The 24,523-nt window shown below is 34.5% G+C and overlaps 2 protein-coding genes across 2 annotated transcripts; one reads left to right on the top strand and one right to left on the bottom strand.

The window, feature by feature from the left end:
* The first annotated feature begins 1,605 nt into the window (after nucleotides 1–1,605).
* LOC136202401 (protein TIC 40, chloroplastic) lies at nucleotides 1,606–21,931 on the top strand. The gene is made up of 14 exons (XM_065992994.1): nucleotides 1,606–2,003; nucleotides 2,099–2,204; nucleotides 2,302–2,359; nucleotides 2,462–2,479; nucleotides 8,115–8,445; nucleotides 12,764–12,870; nucleotides 13,519–13,582; nucleotides 16,177–16,249; nucleotides 17,219–17,259; nucleotides 17,817–17,862; nucleotides 19,135–19,229; nucleotides 20,216–20,319; nucleotides 20,392–20,439; nucleotides 21,583–21,931. The coding sequence occupies exons 1-14, from the start codon at nucleotides 1,772–1,774 to the stop codon at nucleotides 21,640–21,642; spliced, it is 1,383 nt and encodes a 460-aa protein (XP_065849066.1). The 5' UTR covers nucleotides 1,606–1,771; the 3' UTR covers nucleotides 21,643–21,931.
* Nucleotides 21,932–22,458: 527 nt separating this feature from the next.
* LOC136202405 (psbQ-like protein 3, chloroplastic) lies at nucleotides 22,459–24,204 on the bottom strand. Its single transcript, XM_065993007.1, has 3 exons — nucleotides 24,093–24,204; nucleotides 22,816–23,244; nucleotides 22,459–22,740 (listed from the first exon to the last, which is right to left on the bottom strand). Exons 2-3 carry the CDS (start codon nucleotides 23,233–23,235, stop codon nucleotides 22,645–22,647), a joined length of 516 nt encoding a protein of 171 aa, XP_065849079.1. The 5' UTR covers nucleotides 23,236–23,244; nucleotides 24,093–24,204; the 3' UTR covers nucleotides 22,459–22,644.
* Nucleotides 24,205–24,523: the final 319 nt, after the last annotated feature.

Raw genomic sequence — 24,523 nt, forward strand, 5'->3', positions numbered from 1 at the left:
GACAAATGTAATTGTTTGTCTAACAAAACCGAGCAAAGAAAAATAACAAAGAACATGATAGAGATAACCAGAAATCTCTAGTGAGTGGGATATGTTGGTCTTTAAACCAATAATGTTTTGATACCATGAAAGAACTTTATTATTGAAATAATCCAAACTTACCAATTCCTCAAAGACATACGCAAATATATACATCAGGATACCTAAAGCCATTACAACTTTGAATAGGATTCAAAACCTAAACCTAAACAACTCTAATTAGGTAAGGCTGAATCCTATACACATTATAATTACAATAATCGTGTGGTATAGGTTAATTAGGAACATGCAGGTAGTTCCTAATCCGACTAGGACAAGTAGTTCCTAATCCGACTACAACATCCTTATAAAAAAATGCTTAAACACGCTGATTGGTTACTTGTAGGTCAAAAGTACTATATTGTCCAATTATCTTAAGTTGAGGTATTTTTTTTTATGAAAATGAAGTCCAAGTACCGAAATGGAAAAGAGAGTAAAGTTCAAGTACCATGGTTGTATGTAGTTTACCCTAAAAACAACAGATAAAGGAATATGAAAATCCTCTACAACATCAATCAAAGCTTTCTCATTTGTAATCACTAGGATAAAAAGAAGTGGATGTTTCATCGACAATGGAAGGAAGATTGAAACAAACTTTCTTAATATGCTTTGCCATTGATAAAAAAAACTTTAAAATCCAGATAATTCAACATAACAAATAGCAGGAAAAAAAATAATCGAACAAAAAAGAAAAAAAAAAAACTTGATAATAAATAAAAAATCAAATAAAATTCAATAGAAAACAAGAAAATCTAAGAAAATAACATATTAAACAACAGAAGATAAAATTAAGGTACGTGCAACAATGAGAGAATAATGAGAGAATTACGCAGCAGAGTTCCTTTTCAAAATTTAGGGATAAGGTGCAAAAATACCACTAACGTTTAAAGTGAGGAGCAATTTTACGCAATTTTACCCCTAACATTGGCAGACAAAACCAATTTTACTTCTAATGTTGGCAAGTTGGATCAATTTCAGATATTATTATAAAACACAAATATTTTATTCATTATTCTGCACCAATTGCATATCGGTTCGTTTTAAAAAAAGATTTCATATTTTCTGTGAATTAATAATAGAATTAAAGATTAACATTTATAAATTCGGTGAAAATTTTGAATTTTTTTGTCCAAATCGTACAATAGATAGTATATTTTGTAATTTTAATTTTTTTTTCACGTTTAATTACATGTTTATGATCTGTTATTAATGAGTGATAAAATGACGCACATGTGAAGTGTAAATGATAAAATTTATGATCGAGAAGAAAATTTGATGTATTATTTCTCAAAATAGATCCAACTTGACAACATTAAAGGTAAATTTGCTCTTGGTTGCTAACATTAAAGGTAAAATTATACCATTTTAAACGTTAGAAATAAAATTACTTCTGATGGGTATTTTTACACCTTAACCCCAAAATCTACCTAAATTCCTCTAGGTTCGTGGTATCGATGGGCCTGAGACAATAAACATGGATGAGGAAAAGCGATCCACAATGTAAAAGGTCGGGTTAACACAACTCGGGCTGAGTTACAGGTAACAATTATAGCCCCCGAAACCCCAACTCCGATGTCATTGCCACTCTCCTCTTTTCTAGCTTGAAACTGCAAAGACCACTATTGAAATCTTTTCAGCTTTTCCACTGCTACTCTTCTCATTGTCTTTCTCCATTTCAAGGTTTCCGCAGAAAATGGAGAACCTAAACATGGCGTTACTCTCCTCATACTCATCTTCTTCGCCGAAATTGGTTGTGGGCTATCCTACTTCTCTCAACAATCTTACTTCTCCTCAATTATCAAGAACCAGACTCCTTCCTTTCTCCGTTCGCAATTACAGGATCGTCCCTCGCAACTCCACTCTTTCCATCTCTGCTAATTCCCTTTCTCGCTCTACCAATGGTCCTCCAAGAGTTTTCCAAAATAGTATGTTCTCCCTCACTCTCTTCTCTAGCTCTGAACTTGTTCATGACGATTGACTTTCTGTAATTATTTCAATGTTCGATTGACATTTTATACAGGAAGAGTAGGTGCTGAACGTATGGCGAGCATTTCTTCATCTAGCGGCCAGCAAACGTCTTCAGTTGGGGTTAATCCACTTCCGGTGCCCTCCCCTTCTTCCCAATTGTAAGAGTCATAATTGCATGCCATGTTAGATAGAAATTTTACGATATTAATCTCCTTTTGAAACTTGGATGATTGTAATTTATTTTTCTTTGTGTAGTGGATCACCTTTGTTCTGGGTAGGAGTTGGTGTTGCTCTATCTGCAGTTTTTTCATGGGTGAGAATAATAGCCATTTACTGCTGCTTGGTTCACTTTTATGCTTTGTACTCATTTATTTCCTTCCAGAATTACATCAGTATTTTTTGTATACAATTGCAGGTGGCTACATATTTAAAGGTGAGTGTCAGTCTACTGCAAGGTACAAATATCTGTGAGTTCTTTTTTATTTCATTATCGATAGGATTTACTATTCCAAGAAAATCATTTTCTTTCATCAAGGAAACCTCTTTATTGATTACAGATGACATAGTTACTTCAAAGATAGAGTCACTTTTAAAGTTACTCTCGAGCTTATCTATTGGTTTGCTTGGGGTCTATTTGAAATTTTGTTGAATTAGTTGTCTGATTTGCACCTTTACTTGCAATTTGACTCTAGTCAACATTTTCAAACTAGCCGGAGTTGGTTAAGTTGATCCTTTTCCTTTCATTAGGCTTTGCCTGAGCTCAAGCTTATAATTAGTTGTTGCATTATTTAAGCGATGTTTTTACTAGTCACTTACGGCCAGCCTTCCTTTTCTTTGCTGTTACTTGGATCTGCTTGCTTTTCGGCAATGTTGCATCTATTGGTTTGAGTTGATCAAACCATGTTCACCTGACCTCAACTTTTCCTTAGCTGCTGTCTCCTTCATCTGTTTTTGGGTTTACGTACTTCTTTTGTGGCTCAAAATGTAATTCTATATATCGATTATGTATTCTAGGATTTATATTTCAATCATTTTTTGATTTTCCTACCATGCTTTTTAAGAATTGAATTGTTTTTTGTGCAAACATCGTTGAATAGGTTAGGAGCAATTTTGTTAAGATTAAATTGTGAGTCCTTGATAGGCAAACTGAAGCTTGGATCTAGCCTTGTATTGGAGAAAGATAGTAACTGAGTCATTGCATTGGAGAAAGATAGTAACTGAGTCATTGCATTGAACTTGACTGATGAGTGAGAATGAGAGAGTTTATATTTTTCAGTCTCTCCTATGATTTGTTTTGAACTTGTTTTTACTCTTTCTATTGTGTCAACCTTTCCTTCTACACATGATGCTATATGAGTTGTATAAGCTTTCTATAGGTGGGATCTGTAATGCTATCTGATCATAGTTATTAAAGGTGCACTAAGGTGCAAGACTCAGGCGTGCGCCTGCGGGGCACAAGGTGCACTAACAGAAAACTTGGACAGGTAGAGGGGAGGGGAGCTTAGAAGTTTTGTGCACTAAGCTTAGGAATATGTTTATTTGCTAATATGATGTCCAGTCATAGTTTAGTAAAGATTTTCGGTGGATTCGCTTGGACAATGCTATGTATGAATGATCTTTTCTATGTCACAGGGGATCTAAAACCATAAATGATAAAATATTTAAAATATAAGAAATGATAAATTCTAAAATCAAAATGCAATAAAAACTAAATCATGATGATGTTCTTAATCATAATTTCTAACATGCAATAAAATAAACCTCATACTTTAAAGTTCAAGTGTTCAACTAAATAGTAAATCCTAAGTTGACTAATAGCTACTTCTCATCAAAAGTCTCCAAATTCATCACTCTTCACCATCACTCTCCTCATCTCCAACATCATCAAATTCTTCTTCAAGGTTTTGATCCTCTTCATCCTCATCATACTCATCTACGAAGACAGTTTCCCGTTGTGTATCTACATCTCTTCATAGTCTTCCGTTCTTTTTGCTGTTGTTTAGTTTGGACACTAGATGTGTCTAATCCAGTGGTGGAAATTAGAACCCTAAAAAAACCCATGTGACATATAGGCGCGCCTTCTTCAAGGATTTGATCCTCTTCATCCTCATCATACTCATCTACAAAGTCAGTTTCCCTTGTGTATCCACATCTCTTCATCGTCTTCTGTTCTTTTTGTTGTTTTTTGGACACTAGATGTGTCTAATCCAATTGTGGAAATTAAAACCCTAAAAAAACCCATGTGACATATAGGCGCGCCATCGTATAACCACTGCCAGGTGCACAAAGGCATGCCTTGGCTACAGTGCACACCTTAGGGTAAGGTGTTCGGTCTAGAGCCTTGTGTGCCTGGAGCCTCAGGGCGCACCTTTAACAACTATGTATCTAATGTAGTCATATACAGCAGTGAACTCTTCTATTCAGGAAGTAATGAATTTCAGTATTGACAGATGCATTGCATGTGTATAACCACAGTAGCACACCAGCACATTCAAATAACATTTATTGTTTGATTTGCCTGTGGAATTTTGGACATTCATTGAAATCTATGTGGAGGCAGAGATACTGGTGGCATATTTTTTATGAGTTGTGCTTCTTTCTATATGTTTTTCTTACTATTTTCCTTTTAAAGCTGAAAAAAGCATTTGGAAACTACATATTTGTTAAAATGATAAAAGAATTATTTCATGAAATCTGAAGATTTTGTTACACTCAAGACTTAGCTTAAAATACCGTTAGTTCCATTTAGAAAAATTCTGTTGAACTTAAATCAATAGTAACTAGAAAATTACATTTACTTTTGGGTTAAGGTGCAAAAATACCCCTAACGTTTTGGGTCTGGAGCAATTTTACCCCTAACGTCTAAAATGGTGCAATTTTACCCTTTAACGTTTGTAGCCAAGAGCAATTTTACCCCTAACGTTGATAAATTGGATCAATTTCAGAAATAATTCATCAAACTGTCTTCTCGGTCATGAATCTTATCATCTACACTTCATATATGCGTCATTTTATCAGTAACAAATCATAAACATATGCTGGGATGTGAAAAAAATAAAAAAATATATTGTCTTTTGTATGAATTAGATAAAAAAAAAAATTCAAAAAATTCACCGAATTTGTAAATATTAATCTCCAATTCTATTATTAAATTACAAAAAAACATGAAATTCTTTTTTTAGGATGAATTGATATGAAATTGGTGCAAAATAATGAATAAAAATATATGTGTTTTATAATAATATCTGAAATTGACCCAAATTACCAACGTTAGGGGTAAAATTGCTCTTGGCTACAAACGTTAGGGGCAAAATTGCACCATTTTAGACGTTAGGGGTAAAATTGCTCCTGACCCAAAACGTTAGGGGTATTTTTGCACCTTAACCCTTTACTTTTTGTTATTGAGGGTGTTAACATTCATGTATTTGGAGGCAGAGATACTGGTGGTATATTTCTGATGAGTTGTGCTTCTTTCTATATGTTTTTCTTACTACTTTCTAAAGCTGAAAACAAAATATTAAGATTGTTACACTCAAGACTTAGCTGCAAATATTATTAATTCCATTTAGAAAAATTCTGCTGAACTTAAATCAATTGTAACTAGAAATTTGCTTTTTGTTGTTGAGGATGTGAACCTTCATTTTAAATATGTGCAAAGTGCTAAGCTATGCATTTGATATATTTTGCTTGTCCTGAAATGATCATGATCACTCAAATTGATATGGTCCAATGCCGTTTCTTAAAAACAGCTAAGCATCTTATGCTGTTTTTGTTGACAACCATTCTGTAATAGTACTTCAAAATCAATACAGGAATTCAATTTGACAAGTGTCTTTTGATTGTGCTGATGAAAAGGTGAATTCATGACACCATGATGGCCCAAAGGATACTTTTTATCTTTAAATTGTATTCCAATTCAAATTTTGTCAGTTTTAGTAACGTTGGCAACAATCTGTCAATATAGAAATTAAAAATGAAAATGCACATGTAAACCCCATGTATCTTATATTGATCAGAATCTTTTTATTAATTTTTCTTTTTCCTTGATGATAGTTTAAATATTTTTTCTTTTAAAAGATGATTTATATTGACTTTTTTCCTTGGAAGTTATAAATAAGAAGTATAAATTCTTTTGGAAAGGAGGAACAAATTATTAATACTATGAAAAGAAATGATAGACAAAGGATTTTACTGTACATATGAGTCAAAATTTGATAAATTCAAAAAATTAATTGGCATTGGCATTGCAAATGTATTGATAAATTTTGAAAGAACTGGATTAAACTATGAAGCTGTACCATGTTCAGTGTCTTCTTTTTTCCTTTTCCTTTTTTTTTTTTTATAAATCTGTTCTAGCATTAGCCTTTTATGATTCTAACTTAACAGTTGAGAATTGTTTTTGGAATTAAACTTCGTGTAAAATTGCATGTTATCTAATTACTCATGATTGAGGCATCTAATGATATGCTTATAGGTCTTTTTGGCTGTTTGTTTATGCGTATGATGTGATACTATTAGAGCATCTCCAATAATGGTTGCTCCAAAGAGTGCCAAAAATTGACACATCATACTAAAATATAATATTTTATTAATTTAGTAATCCACATCACTTTTGGCAACTTTTATTTAAAAATGCTCCAATAGTAAAGCAACTTTAAAAGTTGCCACAATAACCCCACAAATCATTACTTAATATATACTTTATTTAATTATAAATATTGTCAACCAATAGTGAAATGAGAGATAAAATCATAAAAAAGGTGAACCAATAGTATTCAAGTAAATCATTTTTTTATATTAAAAAAATGCTTGGCAACCTTGAAGCAAGGTTGCCAAAAATTGGCAACCTTTTGGCAACTTTTTTGGCACCCACCATCACTCCAATAGTAGGCACCATTTAAAAGTTGCCAAACTAGATGCCACATCAGCTGGCACTCTTTTGGGCACCCTCTATTGGAGATGCTCTTACAGTTCCATATAACTACTGACAGAGACAAATAAATTGTATATATTTGCCTGGGTGAACGTGTGATCTTCTTTTCCTATCTGGACGTGCTAAGTACTTTTCCCCGAGAATATCAACAAATACTATTTCCATGTTTACACTTCATATCTCCATTCAATTTCTGAATATATTTATAACTGCATTAGAAGAAACCCTTTTGGTTACACTTGACTTTGTCACAATTTAGGTCTAATGTGTCATATTGGTTTTGTTCACTTAACTAGAAAAGTTGTTCCTGTTTACCTTGGGGCTCTTAATTTTGTTTATTTCAGCTATAAATTTCATTGCCCCAGTTTTGCTTAATGTGTCATATTGATTTTGTTCACTTAACTAGAAAGTTGTTTTGATTGTCCGTCTTTCCTTGGTGAAGTCACCGCTTCATTTGTCGGGATTGGGGAATTCTAGTGTTATTAAGTGAAATATGTTGTTGCTTTGATGGGATGGACTTATTTGTGATTAACTTCGTGGTCCTTGCTCTTTCATGTATTCTTGTTAAGTTTGTTCTATATACTTTATTTTTGAACATTCATTTATTTGGTATCCAATTTCATGATTTACAATTTTGACATGCTGTTGGCTCCTTCAAAGCTGGAATCAAGTCAAACATCATTTCTCCATGAGTATGGTGAAACTTCTGGTGATTTAGGGGTTTCCTATGAGCTGGTACCTAGTCCGTATGGTTTAATTCTTTGGAAAAGGATGTAACAATTATCATTGCTTTCTAGGATCAACTTTCCAATAATTTTACCTGATATGTTTGCTTTCTGTTCCCTTGAAGTCATGTTTGTTCCTTCAAATTCGTTTGTTAGGTTATCTTTGGTTTGGCTTATTCTTCTTACTTTGTTATGTATTTGTTTTCACCTTTTCTTCTTTAGTCTTGTCAGATAAAACAATATACCTGTTGTTTCTCTTATAACTTTGCTATAACATAGACTTCCTTTGTAGTAATGTTATATCCTGGTTGAGGTATGTCTAAGTATATCCATCATTGTAATTAGCTATAACTTTGTCATGGAACAGAATCAACTTCTAATTTTTATGACTGTATCTTTTTTTCTTTCAGAAATATGCCATGCAGCAAGCTTTCCAGACTATGATGAACCAGATGAACACACAAAATACTCAATTCAGCAATCCTGCATTTCCATCGGGTTCTCCCTTTCCCTTTCCAACACCACCGGCATCAGGGTCTGCTGGCACATCTCCATTTTCACCAACATCTGGGCCTACTACCTTTCCTTCATATCCAACATCATCACCATCAACTACCTCCCCTTCTGCAGTGGCTGCTAAACCCCCAATCACAGTTGATGTTCCTGCTGCTGAAGTAGAAATGTCTACAGTCATTGATTTCAAAGACAAAACAGAGACACAGAAGGAACCTAAGAAATATGGTAAGCAAATCTCTACACATGTCTAAGCAGATCTTGTATCCACTACCATGAAGGCATGAACCTTTTTGTCGTCATACTTCAGTTTGGCTTATTATGTCTGCAATGAGCAAGCGCTCAGCTTCAGTCTTTTGGATGTGCCGTAGAATTTTCCAATATTAGTTATTTATCATAACTCAACTTCAGTCTTTTGGGATGTACTGTAGAATTTTCTAGTATTAGTTATTTGTGATTACATCATAAAATAGGTTAGGGATGCTTATCTGTGTCAAAAAGTTTTGGTTATACGCTTCAAATGTGGTTGGTTCATAATGTCTATGCGTGTATATAGAGTATATGTAAAATGTTTCAACTGACCCATCATCTTCGATTTTATTCTAATTCCTTATATATATTTTTCCCAATTTCATGTGTACCCCACGTATCAGTTCTGTTCCCTCTCAATTTTGACTGGGAATATATTGATGATGTAGTAGCGGTGTCTAGAAAGAGTGATAGATTTATGAGTGTTAAGCTCGTGATAGGGGATGAGGTTGTGAATGTCATAAGTGCATATGCGCCACAAATAGGATTAGATGTCTCTATAAGACAAGCTTATTGGGAGGACTTGGAGGAAGTGGTGCAACAGGTTCCTAGGGATGAAAAGATGGTACTGGGTGGTGATCTCAATGGACACGTGGGTTCTAGGCGAGATGGGTTTGAGAGTGTTCATGGAGGGTATGGTTTTGGAGATAAAAATGAAACTGGAAATGATATTTTGGAATTCGCATCAGCCTATGACTTGAATATAATGAACACATGGTTTGTGAAAAGAACATCCCACTTAGTGACTTATTGGAGTGGCGGTAATGCGAGCTAAATTGACTTCTTCCTAGTAAGGAGTGCTTGGAGAAAGAGTTATATTAATTGTAAGGTGATCCCTGGTGAGAGTACGACAACCCAACATAGAGTAGTGGTGCTTGATTTTCGAAGTAGATGTATAAGAAAACGAACACCACAAGTGGAAACTAAGATTAAGTGGTGGAAATTGCAAGGAGAGAATCAACAAAAATTTGTGGATGAGATGGCCAAAAAAGATATTTGGACTTATAATATGGATCTAGATATAGATTCGATATGGACTAAGATGGAGCATAGTATAAGGGAAGTAGCGAAGGAAGTTCTAGGGGAATCTAAAGGTAGCATGCCACCGGGTAAGGACACATCTTGGTGGACAGAAGAAGTACGACAACGACAAGCAGTTAAAAGTAAGCGAGAATCCTATAAAATATTGGGGAAATGCAGGAGTGATGAGAACTACGAGAAGTACAAAGAGGCTAAAAGGGAAGTAAAGGTCATACGAGAGGCTAGAGCAAAGGTGAATCAGGATCTATATACAAGGCTGGATACGAAGGAAGGGGAAAGAGACATATATAGAATTGCTCGGATGAGAGATAGGAAGACGCGGGATCTCGGAAAAGTTAAATGTGTGAAGGATGTGGACCAAAAAGTCCTAGTTGGAGATAAGGATATCAAGGAACGATGGAGGTCCTATTTTGATGACTTATTTAATGGAGATCGCGGACAAGATGTTGGAGATATAAGTATCCCTCACGATATGATAAATCGTGACTGCATGCGGAGAATTCAAAAGGGTGAAGTCAAAATGACATTAAATAAGATGAGATTGAAGAAAGCAGTAGGACCTGATGTCATCCCTATTGAGATTTGGAGATGTTCGGGAGAGAGAGGAATCGAATGGTTGACGACGTTCTTCAACGAAATTTGGAGAAACAATAAGATGCCATCAGAATGAAGGAAAAGTATCCTAATCCCTTTGTATAAGAACAAAGGCGATGTCCAAGATTGTGCCAACTATCGAGGAATCAAATTAATGAGTCACACTATGAAACTTTGGGAGCGAGTGATCGAACAAAGGCTAAGGAGGATAGTGAAGATCTCGGAAAACCAGTTTGGCTTTATGCCGGGAAGATCAACTATGGAAGCCATCCATCTAATGAGACAATTAATGGAGCACTATCGAAATAAGAAGAAAGATTTGCATATGGTTTTCATTGACTTGGAGAAGACATATGATAAGGTACCAAGGGAAGTACTTTGGTGGGCCTTAATACGGAAAGACATTTCGCGGAAATATATTGACATCATAAAGAACATGTATGAGGGAGCATGCACAAGTGTATGTACCAGTGTTGGGAAGACTGAAGAGTTCCCTATTGCGATTGGAGTGCATCAAGGTTCCGCACTAAACCCATTTTTTTTTGCCATCGTTATGGATGAACTAACGAGTTCACTTCAAGATGGTATACCATGGTGCATGTTGTTTGCAGATGATATTGTGTTGGTTGATGAGACGAAAGAAGGTGTGGAGAGGAAGTTGGAGCTATGGAGACAAACTTTAGAATCTAGAGGCTTTAAGTTGAGCCGAAGTAAGACAGAATATTTGGAGTGTAAATTTAGCGACGATAGGAGTAGGGAGACAGGGACAATCATCCTAGATGTTAGAGTTGTTCAGGCCTCGGATTGCTTCCGGTATTTAGGATCTATTATCCAAACGGATGGAGAAGTAGATGGAGATGTTGCTCATAGGATTAAATCTGGTTGGACAAAGTGGAAGAGTGCTACGAGTTTCCTTTGTGACCCCGACATGCCTAATAAATTGAAGGGAAAATTCTACCGCACGGCAATCAGACCATCATTGTTATATGGTACGAAGTGTGTCACATTCATAAGATGTAGGTGGCGGAGATGCGTATGTTGAGATGGATGTGTGGTAATACGAGAAAGGATTGGGTGAGTAATGAAATATTTAGGACAAAAGTAGGGGGTTACATCTATTGAGAATAAAATGAGGGAAAACCGTCTAAGGTGGTTTGACCATGTAAGACGAAGAGCGCTTGATGCGTCGGTTAGGAGGACTGAAGAGTGGCAAAGGGATGTAGTGGTGAGGGGTAGGGGAAGACCTAAGCAAACTTGGAGGAGGGTGATCGAGAGTGATATGAGTTTATTAGGGATTGAGGAGAATATGGTAGTGGATAGGACAGAGTGGAGGGAGAGAATTTGTGTTGCTGACACGACTTGATTGCACGGTTTTATATGATAGTTCATGTTAGCCGACTCCGAATCATTTCAGGACTAAGGCTTTGTTGTTGTTGTTGAATAATTTCTCTCTTCTCCATTTAATTTTCAACTATTGAGGCATTTATTCAAAATCATCTTTTTCCTGTCTAAATTCTTTCCTTCAAACTTGTGCAGATTCACCTTTCTGAGTTTTGAGTCTCCTCTTTCTTAGATTGTTCATATTGACATAGCTAATTTCTTAAGTATTTCAATACTATATTTTTTTAACCCTCCTTTTTAAAAAAAATGTTAAATTTCTGGACAAGGCAAGGGACGTATTAGTATTGTTTCTACAACATTTTTTTCCTTATGAAAATGTTTTCATGGATGTTGGTTTTGATTATTTGGTCATCTTTTCATTAGAGATTTGAAGTTTCTTCTAAGAAAATTTGATGATTGGAAGTGCCAGAAGTGGAATTTGGCGAGAACAAAATAATTCTAAGTTATCAGTGAATCTAGTAAAGCAGAATAACTGAGCTTTCTGTTAATTGTTGGTATTGTATTGGTTTTGGTTCAATTATATGGCGAAGTTTAATTACCTGTTTGTTTCCAAAAATATGCTTATGGTTAAACTGCAAAACCCTGAGTTTGGAGGAGGTATATGGGAGAATGAGTTTGCAAGTTTCCTATTTGAAACATTTTTTTTTTTTTGTTGTTGTGAATTACCATATCTTGGACAACATTTTTAGACTAGGTAAGTGAATTTGATGTTATTTTCGTGCACTTCAATTGATGTTTTACAAAATGGTTTTAAAGAGGAAAAATGCTAAAGTTGGTTATCTCTTCCAGTGCGTGTAGAAGGTGCTGGCAGGTGAAGTCTACGATGATTAGACATTTCTGGAGAATCTTGTTCTGTCATATGACAAACTTAAGAAAAAAAACTATCCAAATGCATGCATTGTTATTTGGATGCTATTTTACTGGATATTAATTATATAAACGGTTTCTTTGCTGCATGTTCAGTAATTCGCTTAATCTAGCTGATGCTTGCACGGAAATGTTTATTGTGGCGGCTTGCATATAGACTGTATTTTGTGATGACATGAATTGTTATCTTCCTTGATGGTTTATATTATGTTGCCGTTAAAAAATGCAAACGTTTTAATCAGTTGGCCTTTTATTTTGACTGAATGGGAGTTTTTTTAATGACTATTTTTCAGATGTCTTCTTGAAGAAATTATAATACATCTTATTCTTGCAGCTTTTGTTGACGTGTCTCCAGAGGAAACTTTCCCAAAGAGTCCTTTTAGCAATGATGAAGACATTTCAGAAACAAGTTCGCCTAAAAATACTCAATTTGTCCAAGAAGTAGCTCTCTTCCCATTTTGCTGTATTTTTTTTTAGGGTAATTAATTTATTAGTCCTTATATTTTGACAAAACACACCGTTTAGTCTGTATTTTTAAAAACATACAGTAAAATCCCTAACGTTTTTCTCAGTGAACTGTTTAGTCCCTAACGTTTTTCTCAGTGGACTGTTTAGTCCCTGCCGTTAGACTCTCATGAAGATTCTGTTAGCCAATTTGGATTTGCGTTATTCTTTTCCTTTAAACTCTAATGCATCTGAAATCAACTTTGAATGTTCTTCTTCTTGATTTTCTTCTTAATCGTTCAAATTCGTAAGCATTGGGTCTGTTCTTTTTCTTGTTCTCCATACAAATAGCTTCTTCTATTAAATTGGATTTCCTCTTCTGAAGTTAGAAGGTAAATAGTAAATGCTAATTTAGTCATTTCCGAAGCCATAAACGGTAAAAAATCTAACAAACAGACGGAAGGACTAAACAATTCACTGAGAAAAAGGTTAGGGACCTTACCATGTGTTTTTGAAAATACAATGACTAAACAGTATGTTTTATCAAAATATAGGGACTAATAAATTAATTACCCTTTTTTTTATATTCTCTGGACGATGATAGTAGTTTAGTTCATAATGTTTGGATTTGACTTCATATGAAAGGTTTCTCAAAATGGAGCTGCATCTACTCAGGGTCCTAGCGCTTCTGAGGGTTCTCAATCTACTCGTAAGTAAAAATTCAATTTCAATATTTCATCATGGTCTGTGCTCATACTTTTATGTGTTAGTGAATTATGAATGTGGGATTTCTTGGACAATATTTGTCCAGGTTGATTCTATTGCGAGATTAGATTCATATACAAATTCAGATTTGGAGAGTGAGGAAGTTGACAGATAATAATGTGCGAAGAGAATGAAGCATCTTGCAATCAAAGGACCTAATACCCTTTGTTTAAGGTTTGACATATAAAAGATGTAAATATTGGGATGTAGGTGTACAAAAACTAATTCGAATATGTAATGGTTCTAGTTAATATCTGACAGACAGACAAAAAATGTAAGTATTGGCAGGCCGGCATGCAAAAACTAATTTGAATACGCAATGATTCTAGTTAATAGTTGAAAGCCACAAGTGACATTTATATCAACCTTTGAAGTTTGTTGTGTATTACATGATTACAGTAGAGCATCATAACTTATTTATGTGGGTGCCGGCAGAAGTAAGTTTGTTTGACAATTATGTGTATTCATTTAGTATATTTGTTGTGGTTGACCAAAATATCAAACCTGGATCAAGTTCTTTTGGTGCTTCACTTTAGACTGATTTCATAAAAATGATACAGAGCATTCTTATTTTTGTATCTATTTAATTAGATATCATGTAGCTTCCCATTATAATCTTTGATGAAACTTGTGTGTTGATGCATAAATAAGAGATACATAAAAATTGTCTATGTGCCTCTTGGGTCAGTTTAGGAAATTTTGCATACATGTTAAAAAAATCCAATCAAATTTTGATTTTTTTTTTTCAATCCTATCTATGTACTCTTTATATATATATATATGACACATAAAAATAGGAAACTTTTCAGAAATCACCAATTTTTGAATGTCTTTTGAAAACAATTATTACCATGAAGTTTGCTTAAAAGGTTTGCTAAAATTGTCAGTTCTCATCCTATTTGAAGAAAAAAAGTTAATTGGAATTTACCGAGGAACCAATTGACCTAAAATCTTAAGCTGATAGGTAGGCCCAAGAATAGCTTTCATATATTACCTTTTTTTTTGCCAAACCACGAGGTAATCCTGGAGGATCTGCACCACTGCGGTGGCACCTTAAGCATGTCCACATCCATCTAATTCCCCGCTGGTTGGTAGCACCTCATATGGGTGGGACAGTTGGCTCAAGGATCTAAGTGTGCTCCATGCCCAAAGTGAGGTTCGAACTCTCACTTCTTGGTTAAGGGTGGAAGAGCCCCTACCGACCGACCACATCCCTTGCATATAAAGAAGTGCAACCTATTTAACATTATTACTTATTCATCTTATAAGGAAAAGGGTTATTGCTTATTTCTCCTACTTACTATTTATCTATATCAATGAAATAATAATAACAACTAGAAAACAATAAATAAAGTTAACTCTTAGAGTCTTGCACCTACATTATTTTATTTTTAATTTTTAATTATCTTATTTCAAACTTGATTTGTTTGATGTTAACTTAGTTCATGTTTGTCACTAGAGTTGTATTTCTATTTTTTTTAATAAATTTTAGATGATTTGCACCTTGGTTCGCTCAGTCTATCGTTTTTTTTTTCCTCGCCTTGTGCCTAAGGCTATACAAGAATCTGTCGCGTCAGTTGTGCCTTGTGCCTTTAACTATATTGACTTATGCTAATGGAAAAGAGTCACAGTATAAGTAATAAACCACTTATTCATAGGCAAACAAGAGCAATAGCTTTTTTTTTTTTTTTTTTTTTTTAATTATTTAAAACTTTAAAGTTGATGAGAAGAGATGTTAGCAACTTACTCACCAGAAAAAGCAATTGAAATTCCAATGATACTAAAAAAAAGAAATTTAAATGAAGGTCTAAACAGAAAAGGATAAGGGTCAAAATTATTCCTAAAGTTGGCAGTTAGTATCAATTTAGCCCAAATCCAATTTAAGGTGTCAACGCGGGCCCTCAAGTTGGAAAATTTTGACAAATTGACCCAAATACAGTCAGTTTTAATACCTAAAATTTGGACTAATTTGTCAATTTGCCAACTTATGTGCTGAGTGAGTTGATACCTAAAATTCGATTTGGATTAAGTTGATCATGGCTCCCAACTTTTGGGGGTCATTTTGACCCTTAATTCAAACAGAAAACACAATAACTATTAACTAAATCTCTTGTGACTAAATACACAGGGGATTGTCTTAAACATATGTCCAAGCTTTCCATCACAATTTTTCATTAGCATCCTTTAAGCCTGTTGATATGGAGAAGTTTACAAAGTCCTGAGCACCTGAATAAATAAACTGTTGATCTGGTAGGTTATACATACAGTTGTATGATTTCTGTTAGGAGCTTTCCAATATAAGTAGGACTGAGTTTAGGGCTGTCTGACTTGTATTATATGGCTAGGATAGTTACTATTTTGCTGTTGTTTTTTGTTATATTAGCTAATTCTATCTTTGTAAACATTATATGCAGACAACATATTATTTGTCCATTCCAATGTTCCTTTTTTCCCTTGTTCTTCATAGTTATATAGATATTATAGACATCTGCTGTTACTTGAAAGTTTTCTAAAAGAGTTCAATCTTTTCATGAACAGAAAAAGCAGGTTTATCTGTCGAGGCTTTGGAGAAAATGATGGAAGATCCAACAGTACAGAAGATGGTTTATCCGTAATGCAGCTTCTTTATAGTGATCCTTTTGCATGCTATTCTATTGTGATAGTATTCTGATGAATGCTCCACTCTTCTTAGAAGTCATTTGGTTCAGGGTTTTTCCATCCAGGAATGGATGGAAACAATTATTGAATAGGGATCACATTCCCCCATGTGTGGGAATTGTTGATTCTCCTCCTTCCCCCATTAAGCATTCCCATTCCTATTCCCTTCCATTCTCTTTTCTTTTTAATTAATATTTTATTGTTTATATAAGCGGCCTCTTGCCAATTAAATTGGCAAGGGAAGGCTTGCCCCCAATACACCCTTGTGGTGGGACCCCTCCCCGGACCCTCGCTCAGCGGGGACGCGTAATGCGACCGGGCCGCCGATATAATTATATATTATCCCATCATTATTATTATTATTATTAGTTGTTGATAAATTTAATTTAGTGAAATCGTTACCGCCATGGAACCAACTGAACTAGAAGTTTAAGCTGATAGTTAAGGTAAATATTAATTTCTGACACCCCCCCACATGTGAATGCTCTATGGGCTTGAAGCGTGTACAAGAAACGGGGTTGCTAGGATTTGAACCCTCCAGTCTAAGAGGCTCTGATACCATGTCATGGAATCAACTGAACTAAAAACTTAAGCTGATAGTTAAGGCGCAATAATATTTTTCATATTAATATCTGACAGTTACTAGTTCTGATTCCTGGATGAACCAAACAGTGATTATAAATAACCGTTTTGAATAAATTGTGTTTCCTATTCCAATATCTGAACCAAACATCCCCTTATATTTCCTAGTTTTGTTATCAGTCTTGTCAGTTATATTAGCTTTCTTCTCATATATTGTGTGTGAATATAATGATGCCATTTCTTTTTTCAAATATATCTTTCTTTTTTAAAAAATGAAGAAGAAGAAGTCGTATATGCTTGTAGTGTTTTACTCTGATTAATTATGTATACATCCTTGCAGATATTTACCTGAAGAGATGAGGAACCCTACTACTTTCAAATGTAAGTTGGACCATTAAGAACTTAGTCTTAGGCATTGTTTGATAACCCACTTAATTACTTAAATTAAAATGTTAAACACTTATTTAATTTAAGTTTGTTTGATAATGGTTATTTCTCCACCACTTAAAATCGTCAATTAAGTTAAAAATCACTTATTTTGATAAGTCAAAATATTTAACTTAACATTTTAATTTTTTTTTTTCAAAACATTAACTCAACTAATATATTTTATTTTTAGTATTTAACAAATATTTACATCATTTAATACTTTCAACACTTATAATATTCAACACTTAAAATTCATTACTTATTTTTTCAGCACTTAATTTTTAGTTTTATCAAACAACACCTTAGTCTTAAAATGCCAATTGATAATAAATTGGATCTAAATGATTACGATTGTGCTATACCTTTTACCAATTTGTGTTCTCATAGTGCTGCTATATAGAAATTTCAATGCGTGAAATGTGTTTGAGGTGGCTTACATGGTCTTTCAAGCACTTAAAATGTTACTTAAACAAAATGCTATTTTTGATACAATGTTTATTATGTACTAGGGATGCTACAAAATCCACAATACCGACAGCAACTGGAAGACATGTTGTAAGATCCTTAACCATCTTTTCTATGCTTCTAAGTTTGTTTGAAGGTTCTTGCTACTTCTGTTCTTTATTACTTAATTTCAGTATCAATCAGTTCAGTAATTTATCATTACTTATTATAATTATAATTATTTTTTATAATAATAATAATAATTATTATTAGACCATTATTATTTTTATAAGATTTTTATTTTAATTATTGCTATTTTTAAAGGATTATATTATTATTTCAGTTTCAGTAGCATTCAGTTCAGTTTTTTTCAGTCATAAAGAGCAGAGACGTGTAACTTCTTCATGTGAAAATGCTGTGGTTTTACTTCTTGAGTAGCATATGCGAGGATATAATTTTTTTAAAATATTCACTGTGTTGCCATGAGGGCGAGCCTTGGCGCAACGGTAAACGTTGTTGTCGTGTGACCAAGAGGTCACGGGTTCGAGTCTTAGGAGCGGCCTCTTGCCAAATAAATTGGCAGGGGAAGGCTTGCCCCCAGTACACCCTTGTGGTGGGACCCCTCCCCGGACCCTCGCTCAGCGGGGACGCGTAGTGCGACCGGGCCGCTCTTTTTTTATTCACTGTGTTGCCATCCCTTGACACTTTTGGAGTAACTCTAGTTTGCATTGTTGAGTATTGAATTATATAGTCGTTTCCTTCTGCGATGAATGTCAGTTGGAGAGCCTGAGAATGATTATTATCCACAGTTGGAGTCTACATTTCTGTTTGTATATGATTAGCCTGATATTCGCTTTGCACATATTTGTCTATAGAGATCTTTTATTTTTGTTATGATTGCATATTTGGTTCTTGTTCAATGGTTTGTTGGCCCCTTAAACTGTATCTCCTTTGATATTGTAATAGTTGCATGTCCACCCCCAACCACATCCCTACACATGTTCCTGCTGGGATTACTTCTGCCTATTTGATTCTGTGCTGATGTTGGGACTACGTTCATCTTTGAACTGATTTTCAGTTGGGAAGCATGCTTTTCCTTTTATTTTATAGCCTAGCTTCCATATCTTTATTCATCTTAAAGTTTCAGAAATCACTCTAGGTTAAAGTAGGATTGCAGATTCTGGGGCTTAATACACATTTTAATCTTCTTTATGCTTAATGTTTCATCATTGTAAACATATGATCTTTAAATAAGATCCCAGTTTTCTGATTGATTTTTTATGACACTTTTAGTACTTGTAAACTGAGGGTCAGCTGAATGAATCTAAGAGCTTTTTTTTTTTTTTTTTTTTTTTTTTGTTTCTCCTCTTTTTGTTTTCTCAGAAATAATATGGGTGGAAGTGGTGAATGGGACAACCGGATGATGGACTCCTTGAAAAATTTTGATCTCAGCAGTCCTGAAGTGAAACAGCAATTTGGTGAGTTGAACAGATTTTTATTTTTACACTGGGAAATTAGCAAATTATGGATTTCAGAATTTGAGTATTGTGATTCTTTCATTTGAAAAGACTTATTTCCCATGGTACCTTTCTATGTTCCTTTTCCAGTTTGCAAGTGCTAGTGCTTGTTTATTCTCTCTCTCTCTATATATATATATAGAGAGAGAGAGAGGGAGAGAGAGGGAGAGAGCTAAAATTATGCAGACATAAGAATATTTGGTTTTTAGTGTACCATTTTACTATCGAACTTGAATAGATTCCCGGTCTCAGTCACTCTACCTTTCTTGTATATTGTTTAACCAATCCTAACTGAATTAGTTGAATTTTCTTGATTTTGCATTGTTTTGAATGGCAATACTGATGATCCAAAAAATTGCATTGGATGCTGAAGATTTAAGTTAGCTTTAGCCTTGAATGACAACTATTTTAGTAGAATGATTCTTTGAGAGTATAGTTTAGTATTCTTTGGGAGAATATTTGGGCCATGGTTTCTGGAAGTCCACTTGGGCAATGAATGTTTAAATGTTGAGGATGTAAGATCAACATTCAAGTTACATTAGAACGCTATTTCCTATATTGTGTCAATGCTCATGATTCATATCAAATTCATTGTTATGTTCCAAATTATTTCTTAAATATGTATGCTTTGTCCTTTTTCTTTGGGGGTTCATTATACTTATCATTGGAGATAAAGTCATCATTGATGACAAGATGATAAATTTGAAGTACTTGTGAAGCTGACATAATATTGTATTCTCAGAAGATATGGTTATAAAACTTTATTTCCCTCAACTCCAAATGTTGAGTTCTGAAATTTTATTGCCTTCCCTTGCGATATATTCATGCAATTCAAATAACAGCGTGGATTTATTCAGATTTCTCATCCCTATGTGTATTATTACCTAAACTAATTGAGTTTGGATACATTGCTTCTTATTTTTTGTTGATATCCGACATTTTTGCAGATCAAATTGGCCTTACACCTGAAGAAGTAATCTCAAAAATCATGGCCAATCCTGATGTAGCCATGGCATTTCAAAATCCAAGAGTTCAACAAGCGATCATGGATGTATGTCCTGGCTGATTTATGATTGAGTGCCACTCTTAAACGTGAACATGCTAATGTATTGTTTTTTTACAGTGTTCTCAGAATCCTCTTAGCATTGCCAAATATCAGAATGACAAGGAGGTAATACCCATACTCTTGTATTTTATGATTCAAATTATATTGACATGCCAGTTTCTATTTGGCCTCTTTTTTGCTTTTGTGGTTAGGTTTAATATATGAAGCACCGATTCGGGTGCGGACACGGGTGCGGGTGCGGCAAACTGTATTTTAGAAAAATATAAGACACAGGTGTGGCGGGACACGGCAAATTTTTATATAATTAATTATATATATATATATTACATATAAAAAGACATAAATAACCACTAAAACCCAATAATAACCAAAAACATTCCTCTAACCCAACAATAACCACTGAAACACCAACTAAAACAATTACAGTTTTTTCAAACCCAACAATTCCACTGAAACCCAACAATAACCACTAAAACACCGCAGCTAAAAGAGTAGCAGCTTTTAGAAAAAAAGAAAAAGAAAAGAGTAGCAGTCGCAATAGAGTTAGAGAAAGAAAGAGTAGCATGTCGGATTAGAGAAATTACTGCAGCAGTCACGGTGAAGGAGAGAAGAGAAGCAATCGGTATCACAGAATCGATCGCAGTGAAGGACAGAAGATTAGGTTTGGTAAATTGGTAGATCGATCGCACCTGCCTCATGAATCACAGTGAAGGAGAGAAGATTAGGTTTTGGTAAATCGATCGCACCGTTCCAAACTACCGACTCAAGGTTTGGGATTTAAATTCTTTCGAAAACCCCCTAAACTTATGAACGCCGAGTCCTTCTGTGTCCTCGCTGTGTATGATTTCTAGACCAAAAAAAAAAAAAACGTCGACAACACGCTTTTGCCGTGTCGGGTGTGAATCCGGCCGAGTCCCTGTGTCCGGCGAGTCTGACACCGCCACGCCAACCCCAAGGAAGAGTCGGTGCTTCATAGGGTTTAATATATTCTGTTTTATTGCCAATATATGCGATTCTCATTAAAGATTAGTTGAAATGATGCTCTCCTGATTATTTTACTTCACAAGATTGTAAATTTATTTTGAGTTTTGTCCTAACACCTTTGATGGGGATTTCCTTGCCTCCTTGACCATGTTTTTTGGTTTGCAATGAATTGTTGGGTCTATTAGGGTAACTTCCACACATAACAGACCATTAAATACCTGAAGACGAAGTAGGTGAATGTGAGAAATTCTGTTTTCCTTTCAGGTTATGGATGTCTTCAACAAAATATCAGAACTCTTCCCTGGGGTTACAGGTTCACCTTAATCTCACTATTTCATGCGATATGAACTAAACTCAAGGGCGGATTTGTGGTGGGTGAGCAATGGGCAATAGCGTCTACTAGCAAGCAGATCTGCTGAGAGCGAACAAGACATTAGCGCCTTTTGAATTCCCATTATCTGATGTGAGAAGTATTAAAAGTTTTGGATATGGTTATTGTTAAGAGTCTTTGGTGCTAATAGGCGGTAGTTTCAGTTTAAATTGTGTTCTTGTACAAAAGAAACTAATAGGTAGCATTCCTTTTATTTTAGAATCCCTGGTGCATCTTGATTTTCTTTCCCTCTTAATTAGAATGGCATGGAGTTGTTAGACTCTTTTCATGAAATCAACATTTTCACTGAAAAGAAGCTAGATTAATGTTATAATGATAAAATTCAAATAACTTGCTAAACAAGAAATTGGAAGCAAACACTTACTGGAAGAGATTTCTTCCTAAACTGGTAAAAAGAAGTTTCCTACTCTCTGCCTATCTCTATTTTCCGTTGAAAAAAGCAAAAATCATGATTATGATGTTATCACTGGGAGTGTGAACAGGTCGGAAGAAGATAGATAAATAGAAGACCTTAAGAAAGTTTTCAGTAAGCGGTCGTAAACATGTAATGCTGAGAAAGCGAAGTTGAAGATGAAAAGTCCTCATCATGGGAGTTGAAGAAGAATGCGGTTAATCAATTGCGACCGAGGAGAAAGGCTCCAAATGCATGTTTTGTTACAACATTTACAAATCAGTGGAACTTATTGTATATAAAGTTTCTAACATTTACATTTACAAAATTCAATGTTAATATTTTGGAGGCATTAAAATGTAAATAAATATAACTTGATTGATATAGTGGAGGTTTAATATACATAGCAACTAGTCTTAGATTTGAACATAAAACCTCAAGGAAGACAATATAATTACGATTTCAACAAACAAATGATTAATATTTATTTGTTGAAATATGCAGAAAGAAGACAAATAATGTGTTTGTTGAGGAAAAAGGAGAATTATAATCTGTCCAAAATGTGGTTGTAGGCCAGAACAATGTTTCCATAGCATTGCCATACACGGGAGGCATCTTTGTCTCTAGCCGCATAATCTAGCTGCAAATGAAATTTGAACATAGCATATTATGAGTAAGTGTGAGCAAATTGAAGCTTAAGAACTGTTAGACTTACTCTGGTAACATTATTGAAGAGATTGAAATAGAGGTGCCTGAGCAGAGGCCTCTCATTTCCAGGTTTAGTTTGGATTAGAGTATAGAGATCTAGCTTCAAATTTGATGAGCTTTTCCTCAACAGTTTTTGAGCTTCCTTCCAAGATTGTGTCTCCAAGAAAGCTTTAACATCTGATAAACTATCACCATACCCTTTGATTCTGTTCTGTGTCTCTTCAATTGTCTGTTCCATTTCCAGTTCCATAGCATATGCATATCTGATTTGAGGTATCGCCAATAGAGCTGAACCAACTGTTACAATTGCTCCTATTCTCCTGCTCACATTACACTGCAAAGTCATTTGAGGCTGCTTCCCTTTGGGTTGAACACATGCTTCCACCCACCATATTTGCCTTTGGACGAATAACTGTCTTGATGCCATCTCTTTACCCTGTCTACATCTAATCTTGTTACTAAACTAAATCTTATCTATAAGCAAAGACAGATCCAGAGTTTTTAGACGGCGGGGTAAACTATATATATACAAAATTGTATAGAAAAAAAAAAGTCAATAACATAAATACTAAATTGGAAATCCTAAAATCAAACTAAATTGAAAATCAAACTTAGGCTAAATTGCTTCGATTCCTTAGGAATCCTAAAATCAAAATTGGATTAGTTAAATGTTAAATAGAAAATTAAACTTTTACTAAATTACTTCGATTTCTAAAAAAACTAATTTGCTAAATTAGAAATACTAAATAGCTAAATTACAACTAATTACAATTTACAAATACTTCGAAAAAAGAAGTACATAAATTAAAACTGGGAGGAAGGAAATAGAAAAAAAAAACATCAAACAAAATAGTACATAAATTAAAACGGAGGAAACAGCAAAAAAAAGAAATATAAAAAAACAAAAACAAAATTAGCAAACCTTATGATACATGAATCATAATAAACAATTAATAATTAAATAATAAATTAACAGCAGCAAGCTTCTGGTTCAAGTGAGAGAGAAGAGAGAGACCGAGAACCAAAATTAACAGCAACCTTCGTTCCTACTGCTATTCGTTCGAATCGAAGTGAGAGGAAACTTCGCGTCCTTCTGGTTCGTAGGGGGAGAGAGAAGAAGAAGAAGCAGATTTGGAGTTAGGGTTTGGTGAATTCGAAGGCTTCTGTTGCTGCGGGAGGAAGATATTAGGAGATTTAGGTTTTTTTGCCCTTTCTAATTGCACAAAACGACGTCATTCCACTTTTTGTGCAATTAGAATCAGAAAAAAATCAAACCTAAATTACCTTCTTCTTCTTCGTTGCGCTGCGCCTGTACAAAACGAGAAGCTTCTCTAGTCTGTCAATGGAGTCTTCTGGGCAAGCTTCAAAACTCAAAGTAGATCCTTCCTTAAAGGAATATTTTCAAACACAGACTAAAAAGAAGAGCCAATCCTACCATTTCTTTCTATTATATACATTATTATGAGGTTTAAATCAACAAAATATACACAAAACAAACTGAATTCAACAAGAGAGAAAATAATACCAAGAACAATTTCTGGGCACCGCATAGATGTCAGAATTCTTCACTGGAAAGCGTATTCCCAGATTGCCTTGACGTTATCCTTTTTTGTGGTCCAAAAACGAAATTATTATTTTTTATTTTTATTTGAATAAATGTAATTATTCTCTCAAATACAAAGACAATACATTATTATTTTTCTCATAGGGTTATC

This window comes from Euphorbia lathyris, chromosome 1 (genome assembly GCF_963576675.1).
Source record: "Euphorbia lathyris chromosome 1, ddEupLath1.1, whole genome shotgun sequence".
Classification (NCBI taxonomy): Eukaryota; Viridiplantae; Streptophyta; class Magnoliopsida; order Malpighiales; family Euphorbiaceae; genus Euphorbia; species Euphorbia lathyris.